The sequence below is a fragment of the Gymnoscopelus microlampas genome (assembly GCF_963454915.1).
Source record: "Gymnoscopelus microlampas genome assembly, chromosome: 23".
Lineage (NCBI taxonomy): Eukaryota > Metazoa > Chordata > Actinopteri > Myctophiformes > Myctophidae > Gymnoscopelus > Gymnoscopelus microlampas.
In genome coordinates this window covers 24,622,431-24,631,720 of record NC_139960.1, presented here as the reverse complement: position 1 = coordinate 24,631,720, position 9,290 = coordinate 24,622,431, and the positions used below count along the sequence as shown (strand labels likewise).

The 9,290-nt window shown below is 43.3% G+C and overlaps 1 protein-coding gene across 1 annotated transcript in view; it reads left to right on the top strand.

Moving 5' to 3' along the window:
- Positions 1-782: 782 nt before the first annotated feature.
- The window catches only part of ntf3 (neurotrophin 3), a 49,308-nt gene continuing 40,800 nt past the window's right edge, over positions 783-9,290 (top strand). The window contains exon 1 of the mRNA XM_084049854.1: positions 783-925. Coding sequence (XP_083905980.1) covers positions 908-925 — 18 coding nt within the window. The 5' untranslated portion in view covers positions 783-907. The remainder of the gene's footprint in view (positions 926-9,290) is intronic.

Below are 9,290 nucleotides of genomic sequence, written 5' to 3'. Positions count from 1 at the left end.
AAGATAAGTGTTAAATTGCTCTATATTCTGATTCTCATTGATATAGAGTGTTTGTTCAGTAACAGGAGTCTCCATGTCTCTCCAGCTCTTTATTAAACAGAAAATGCATTTTACAGATTCATTCATTCATTCAAAAACCTTTTTGTTTTAAGAAAAGAATACCACTTACCCTACCTTTAATCAGACTAATCTGACTAATGTTTTGGTATGGTATTTGTTTTGGATTTTTTTCTATTGACATGGCAATCATCGGGATATCAAAGGGCAGACTGCGATGCCAGTAGCTTACCTGCTGACATGTTAGCCTGCCTGTCATATGACATGAACAATGTGAAGGTTATATTTGCCCATATGACGCTTAACATTTACACAAAGACTGCTCGGTGTCCTAATTTATGCGTTGGGCTTGTCGCCTTGTCCTGCTGACAGACAGATAGTGAGTGACAGCATGCATGCAGGTCTTTAGACAAACATACGCTAAGAGCCATCTGTCCCGCCGTGGAATACAAGAACGCTCGCCCCAAAACACCCCGGGTCAACTCCGGCGACCTCGGAACGGTCTGACTCCACCGGTTATTCCTCAACTTAGCCTCAGTAAGGTTTGCGGTTGCGGCCCGCGAAAAAGAAATGGGGGCGAGCGTGTTTTGGGGCGAGTTTTCCGGTGTTACCCGGCCGTGGTGTAGCCTACCAGAAAAAGAGCGAGAGAGAGAGAGAGAGAGAGAGAGAGAGTTGCGCTTATCGCACTCTATCCACGCTAGTCACAACTAGAGTGGTAAGCAGCGCAGGCGGCAGCAGCAGCTCAGTGCGCTCCGTTGCATTGAGAAAAGTGGGAAGTTTCGCCAAAAGGATTCTGTCTTCAAATCATCACCTTCATGTCGACTCTGTTGGATACTAACCTGCCGATGCTATGGTTACCCTTATTACGGTAGGGACGCGTTTATTCTTTATTCTCACTGGGCTTCTATAGTTGATGTAAACGCTGCAAGATAGTCAAATGTAGTCTCTATACACTACACGGGCTGGGGTTAAGAGTGACAGCAGATGTTCCTAAATGTTCCCCATAAAGACGGAGAAAAAAACATATACATTAGTAAAAGTTGTGTTTTATGTCTATTATTCTTTTAACCAACTTGTGTGTTAGGTGACACATTATTCGTTGAAGTCGTTGTGACTTGGACACAATCGCAAAAAAAGTTTTGATCCTGATAAAACAAAACACTTTACCTCTGAATCAGGCACTATTAAGATCTTCGGGGCGAACACAATGAGATTAAAATGATTCATTTTATGGCAGATGATAATTCATGACCAGTTTGTTTATTCTGCTTTAGTTTGTGTTTTTTGTTGGTAAAAAAAAATGAACCACGTATGGAAGAGGAATGTGAAATGCAATGCGTCGTGCGCTGCCCCAAGGCACAGAGAAACCAGTACGGGCATATATTCACTCCTTATACCTCCTCTCCTGTCTGTGTGCGCAGGTAGACAATAGACTGGGTTGGTCCTCTGCCACTGACTGCACACACACACATGGATTATAAAATATAACCTTTTCCAAATACACTTGGAAAGTTATTTTCCAGCAAACGGAATTTGAACTTTAGGTATTATGGCAAAGCAAAACTGTGTCTAGCCTGCTCTTTGCCTTTGGATTACCACACACTAATTGTTCTTTAGCGTGCTGTTATAGTGGGAGTGAAAGCCGATATGTCACAGTTAACTCCTGGCACAAAGGCGGACTATGCATTGAATTGCTTTCTCCCTCCTCTCTATATCCTCCTTGCACCCCTCGACCTGCGCGCTCGTGCGTGCGTGCGCGCCTCTGCATTTGTGCGTGCATGTGTAGCAGAGTGGCTCTCACAGCCTCAGCCTGATGAACTAAAACTCTACTATCTCCCCCAGACAACGGGAAATTGCCTTTAGTTTAGCCGTTAAGATGTTGGCTTTCCACGTGGGAGACGCGGGTTCGAATCCTGGACGTTACGCTTGCATGGCATGCGTTATGATGGTGTGAACTTTTAGAACACACACACACACACTGATATGCACTGTGCACACATGTGTGCATACTAGGTTACTACACACAAATGCACACCGCATGTGCGTTCTGACAAGCACATGGTACCCCAGCTCTGTATACCTCAAAACTCCTGCAGTTCTCCAGCTCCTTATCATGACACCTGGCCGCTTAATTAGCCTAGTGGTTCTCAAGGTGGGGTCCAGAATCCTTACAGGTCTGTTTTCTGGGTACATATGGCAACAGGATATGGGCACTATAGGCACATCTGGGCACCCAATTGGCTATTTTGTACAAAATGTAAAAAAAGAAAAGAAAAGAAAAATGGTCACGTAATGTAAAGTATACATGATTAGAAAATGCTTAAACATTCGACAATTAGGGTCTAATATTGCTATAAATTGCTACAAAACCTGTACACCCAGTCATTTTGGGGCATGAACAAGAAGTTGAAGGATAAAATTAAGTCTGATAATGATGTACGGTGCATGTTCAAATCATGTATACTGTACTTAACAATACTTAAGACCATTTTTCGAATATTTTATTTTTTAAGATTTTGGACAAAATAGCCAATTTTACATCGAGGTGCCCAGATGTCATTAGTGCCCACCTATCCTGTATCCGTTATCTGTAGCCTAACTCACAGAGTTATGAGGGTCCTTGAAATTAAAACGTTGAGAACCACTGGCCTATAATAACGATGGAACCAGAATGTAATGTTATATCAGATAAACTGACTGCCACCGTGACCATTTCTGTCCCTGTTATGTGTCTAAATATTACACAGGCTGCTGTGTGTGTGGACTGTGGAGTGGAGTGCTGAGTGCAGTTACTGTGATCCCGCCGGTAACGGACCACCAGTGGTGGTCTGTTGTGTCAGTTCACTACTGCTGCGTGTGTGTGTGTGTGTGTGTGTGTGTGTGTGTGTGTGTGTGTGTGTGTGTGTGTGTGTGTGTGTGTGTGTGATGTGTGCTGTGTGGTGCACGCATTGACCGCTGCAGCAGCTGCTGCAATGGTGGATCTAACGCAGAGTCCCTCGTGATGTGCTGGGCTGCTGGGCAGGCGAGTAGGCAGGAGGTAGGACAAAAAATTAGGACGCATGCAGGCAAGGAGACATGAGTGAGGCAGCCGTTGCATGCTGCACATCTGTAGACCATCATGGATCCGACTATGTGCATCCTGTCTACATTGTACAATCCTGAGTGTTAATTTAATTCTGAATTTAATTCAGTGGACAATTGAATTCTGTCAACAAATTCTAACCAATTGGACCCATAATAGTCCATTTGTTTACTTTTGCACACCTCGAGTTACAAATGGATCGTTTAACACTGTGTATGCACACAGACACAGTGCAATCCAGAATGTTAATGTGTCTCTGATGGTGTCCTTTACAGACCCAGAATGGCCCGTGTTTATGTAACGTTTAAATCCTCCAAGTTCGGGACAACCTGGCCTCACACATAGCTAAAATAACAGCCAGGATTTTGCATGTTGGGCAACTCAAGGTCAGCAGTAATAGCTCAGTTTTACTGCACCAATCTGTTTTGTTTGGTTTAGTTTTGATTGACAACTTAGGAAGGAAGAAGATAAGGCAAACAGAGATCATGTGAAGGACAGAAATAGATTTGGTTAGAAGAATGTAACAAATGGGTTGTGGCAGGGCTCCCCTCATGGTTAAGTGGATGGTTAACGTTATGCTCTTGTGAAACTTGTGTCAGAAAGTGTTGGACTCAGTCCCTTTGTGTGTATTGCACTGCATAGCCACTTCTTTCCAAATTTGTATGTATTGCTCCCTGCTCTTTTCCTCTATATTTTGCACATACCCTCCCATTTTTCTTTTGATCACTGGAATAACCTTACCCTCTGCTTATCTATTGTGCTATACTCTTTTACACTTTTTCTTTGTCTTTTATTTGGCTACAGGAAACTAGAGACAAAAACACTACAAGTAATCCAGTAAACCTTAGCTGACACTATACTCGGATCTGCCTGAACTTCATTTTCATCTGTAGTTTGGACACCTCTGATCATAACAGCTTTGCTGAGTTAGACCAATGACCATGCCCAGAAGGCTTAACATTGAACATGGTGTTCTAGAACCATAATCATCATGAACATTTCACCACGATTAGTGTGCAAACATATTAATCTACTTGAGTGTAATTTAATTTGACATTTATATTTTAAATTTAGCAAATGCAAGTTGATTTTCTCCACTGACGTCAAACAGCTACTTTAGTGTAGTGACAGTCCATTATATCAATGGAAAAAAGTTGGCCTGCATCCTCGGAACAAAAGTTGGTCTCTGTGGTGGTAGTGCTTGCAGCACTATTATGTTAACTGCACTGTTAATTGAACTCTGAGGGTGTGAAAATGGTTGACACTGATGGACACTGTGGCCCTACAAGTGCAGCTGCATCCAAATGCCCGTTGACAACAAGATGTCAAAACTTTGTCAAACTACTCAAAGCCGTTGTCTAAACATGATTTCCTCTACATTTGAGGGTCTGAAGTTAAGAATACATGTGCTGTAAAAACAGAAATGGCCCAGGAAGCAAGTTCTTCATTTTAGTGAGGTTTCGTGTTTTTAAGACGTTCAAGAGTCTTGTAAATGAAGTCAAGTACACCTGTCTGGAGTGGCCAACGAGTGTGTCAATGACTACATTGTCACTTTAGTCTGACAAGGGTGTTTTCAATGAGCCTACAGGGTAGTAGGGAGGGAGAAAGTGCTCTGTCGCAAATAGATGAATAGCTTCTTTGGTCATTTGGTATGGCGATATTAAAGACATATTGCACAGTAAAGTCTCACCTTTTACAGTCAGCAGCAGATCTAACCAGTACTTGATACTACTTTCTCTCCTTCTTAGTTCAAACTATCACACTTATGCTTTGTGGTTGGTTACAGATTTCCTCATAGTAAAGTCCCAAGTCTTAATTTAACTCTGAGAGTGTAAGAGAGGGCAGCCCTGCATAGATGGAGGTGGTTTACACATTTTAGCAGAGTGTTTACAAAGAGCACATTCTTATGGTTTGTTAGATAGAAACCATACCATAAGTATTTACATTAAGAATGGTGGGTTTAGCCTGTATGGGGCAAAAGAACAGCCTGGTGTGTATACACACACACACACACACACACACACACACACACACTTTTCAAAACGGCCGACGCGCCTATGTAATTCATTTTCAATGAGAGGTGGGCGATTATTTGGGACCCGCAGAGAAGTTGAGGGGCGGTGAGGCAAGCGCGGTCCCGTGAAATCAAGAGCTGGATTGTGGTGAGCTTTTGTTTTCCCCGCACCGTGCAGGAGGACAAATGATCAATGATCGCGGCGCAATCACCGCTGATCCGAGTGGTAACGCATGCGTGGACCGCTTCCCGTCCGTTACAACCTTAACACAGAGATGAAGACACATACACACAGGCACTCAAAAGCCACACATATACAGAGAGATATTGATCATGAGCGGTTTCAAGGTGATGGCTCTGACTTCCTAGTAACAGTAATATGACAGACCCCTCTCTCTCTCTCTCTCTCTCTCTCTCTCTCTCTCTCTCTCTCTCTCTCTCTCTCTCTCTCTCTCTCTCTCTCTCTCTCTCTCTCTCTCTCTCTCTCTCTCTCTCTCTCTCTCTCTCTCTCTCTCTCTCTCTCTCTCTCTCTCTCTCTCTCTCTCTCTCTCTCACATCCCAAGCAATTCTTTATATGCCTGCCCCCCTTCTCTCTCTATATATATATCTGTCTGGGGACATGAAATAGAAGTGCACTCAGTGCTTCGCTGATAGCAGAACTATCTGGCGTACCATCGTAACAGCACTGATCAACTGATATACAGTAGGTCTGTTTCCCGTACTTAAAACATTTAATAGAATAAAGTAAAATAAAATGAAGGTAAACTGTTATTTTGGATTGGACTCAGTGCTTTCCTGTGTGGGGCCCTGTCCTTGAAGCCGTCCCCAGAGGGCCCTACAGTATGGCACACTGTTAACACATTCAATCCGGGAACGCATCTGTGTCATTTTAGATTTCTTTGGCTATTCAAAAATAGCAGACATACAAGCTCATAGTGCGGCACCGAGTGCCGAGCTATGAGCTAGTAGATCTGCAATTTTTTGAAAAATCGTAAAAAGTTGTGCAAATCTTGGAATATATAGATATGTTTTAAAGCAAACATTTGTAACTCAAATCTTTGCTTCTGGGGGTCCCCTGGAACAAAACATTTTGAGATCATCAGCGGTGCTCCAACCCTTCCATGTCAAGGACCCCCAAAATGATATATTTTACTTATTTCTTACTTCACAGTTGTACACTGTCGGTAGTATCACTGCAGTCCTCTATGACATATGACTCCAAATTTGGGCAAGATTTCAGCCCGATCAGAGCACAATTGAATTCCACTATAAAATGTAAGTTCAATATTTCAAAGTACACAACATACTGTATGTGAGAAAGAAATTAGTGAAGGCACCAAAGAAATATGGCACTGATCGGTGCAAGATTATCTCTGGACACACACAGTCTATATAGACGGCTAGACTCCTGCAGAGCCACACTGTAAAAATGTGGTAAGGGGAAGTCTGTTAAATATGTCAAGACTAGGACACAGGTAGAGAGGTTAACAAGCCAGGAACCCACTGCATGACCAATCCATGCCATTGAATGCTGTGCATTTTAAGCCCACTTAAGTGGTTCTCAGTATGACCCACATTAACTCCATAGACGGTTCCTTCATTGATCTATTATTCCATAGGGAATTCATGGCTCATAGACCTGGGAGTGTCCGCCTCCGTGGTTATCCCCCCCTCCCCTCCTCATTGAACACGGGCCTATAGGTTACCTCAGTATGGAGCGATGTGTCAACCTTGTGGCCGACTTTGATATTTGAGAAAACAGATGTGTTCAGCTGGCCTGAGGCTGAAACTCTGTTCTGTAAGACTATACGGTGTACACGTTTGAACCACACACACACACACACACACACACACACACACACACACACACACACACACACACACACACACACACACACACACACACACACACACACACACACACACACACACACACACACACACACACACACACACACACACACACACACACACACACACACATTTAGTATACACAAAAAGATAGAGCGGAATAAAATGAAAGAGACAGAGAGAAGGCTAGTGTCAAAGCATACCATATTTTACTGTAACATGCTTGATGGCTCAAAAGATCTCCATCATTACTGATGGATTCCAATTATTCTGTTTCTACAGTCAGAGCATGAATTGCCACAGTCCCACAGGTTGTTTTTTATAGGGGAACAGCAAGTGTCAACCTTACATACTTACTGACTTTCTAAATGACATCCACCTAATTTACTAAGTGGTACTCATCACTGTGTTTGTTGCCTTTGCAAGCGTGCCTAAGATAGCTGACTGCATGACTCGCATCTTGGCCTGAATTCTTTTGAGCCTCAATCCATGTTAAAAAAGAGCCCATAATTTAATAAAATATGATATAGTCTCTGGACACTGTGTGACTCAAATCCCTAAGTCAGGCTGCTCTGGAAGCTTGACTCTTTTCCCTCCTGGCTCCCAAGCTGTGGAATGACCTCCCTCCTCAGTCAGGACTGCAGACTCACTCCCCATTTTTCGCTGCAGTCCGAAGACTCACCTCTTCAGACTTCACCTCACCCCCTATCACTTATAGTTGCCAATTTTTAATAAAAGCTAATTATACTATACAGATTTTTGCTTGTCTACAAACATTAATTATGTTATTTCAACAGCATGCTGTTTAGACAGATGCTAGGTTTAATGTTTACTTACATGTAGTATTCTAGTTACTTTGCAGCACTAAAGTACTTTCCTTCTATTTACTTGACCATTTACCCTGTATATTTTTGACTAGGGTTCATGCTGCACGTTGTAAGTCGCTCCGGATGAAAGCGTCTGCTAAATGCCTAAATTGTAAGCTGTCATGCTGGGAGAGACATATGCATATGTCTTGCCAGAAATCAACTCAGTGCTGCAGGATGGGTTGTCTGCATGTGGATTTGTCATGAAATCCCATGGTAATCTCTGGCATTAGTGTGTTTTCTTCACGGGTAATGTGTCCAGGCTTTGACAGGACATGCTGGTCAGATGGCCTGGGGGGTGGTAGGGCTGCTAAGTGGGACAATGAGTTGGAACCGTATCCTGCATAGCGGTTGGGGTCCTCTGCTTAGGAGTGATGTGTATTTTTCAAGTATGGAATATTTGTAACCACTGGGATTCATACAGATAATAATTAATCAGCTCTAATACTCCACATCATGCTGCGTTCACACTAACGGCGGCAAAGCAACAGGCTACAAGCCAGTGACATCAAGCTACAAACTGTCATCAAGCTACACACTTGTCGCTGCGTGCCGTGCTGACGCGCTACAAAAAGAAGTTGAGCTTGCTTCAACTTTTTTCAGTGCTCCAATGACGCAGAGAAGCGTCAATCAATCACATGTTTTTGTTTAACCATTTTCACTCCCCTTCTCTCTCCCCACAATTCCTGTTTCATTCTGTAAAATGAAGAAAAACTCAGCCATTAACCAGTTCCCTGTGCTATTTAACGCTTTTGTCGCCGCTGGTGTGAGCGGTTGCAGTTATGTGGCTGGCAGCTCAAGATGAGTTCTGACAGTTTTATTGTTACTGTGCTGGGATATTCATCATCATATTCACTGTTGATAGACTGATGTATATGTTACAGTATGATTGGAAAACCAGTCAGATTCAAAAAGGAGTGCTTGTTTTCTTTCTTTGCAGAGCCCTCCCGTCAAAAAAAGAAAAACAAAGTTGAACGTCAAAATATTTTAAAAATAAATAATAAAATAAAAATGATTAATCGTCTGTGAAATCCGGCGAGCGACGGAGGGTAAAACGGCGCTTAGCTTTAGCGGCTAAAGCTAATCGGCTAACCATAGTGTTCCTTAGATGAGCGTGTTGAGGTGTTGACGTCTCGGAAGTACCGAGACTAGGGGGTTAGACAGACTAGACGATTCTGTCCCTATCGGTACGTAACCCGGACAGCGCTGAGTTGAATGAAGGGTACTTCGCAACGCTCGGCATGGTGACTTGCTCGCTTTAGCTCACTCGGCGGTGCCTCTCGTGGCTCAAGTCCCCTTCATTCGGCGCGCCTCCGTCGGTGTCCGAAGGCAAGCACTCCTGCACCCCGCTCATCCTAGGGAAACCTAGGGAGTACAGTCTGTGACATCACTGAGCTGTAGGGGGAGCTCAGGGGGACGG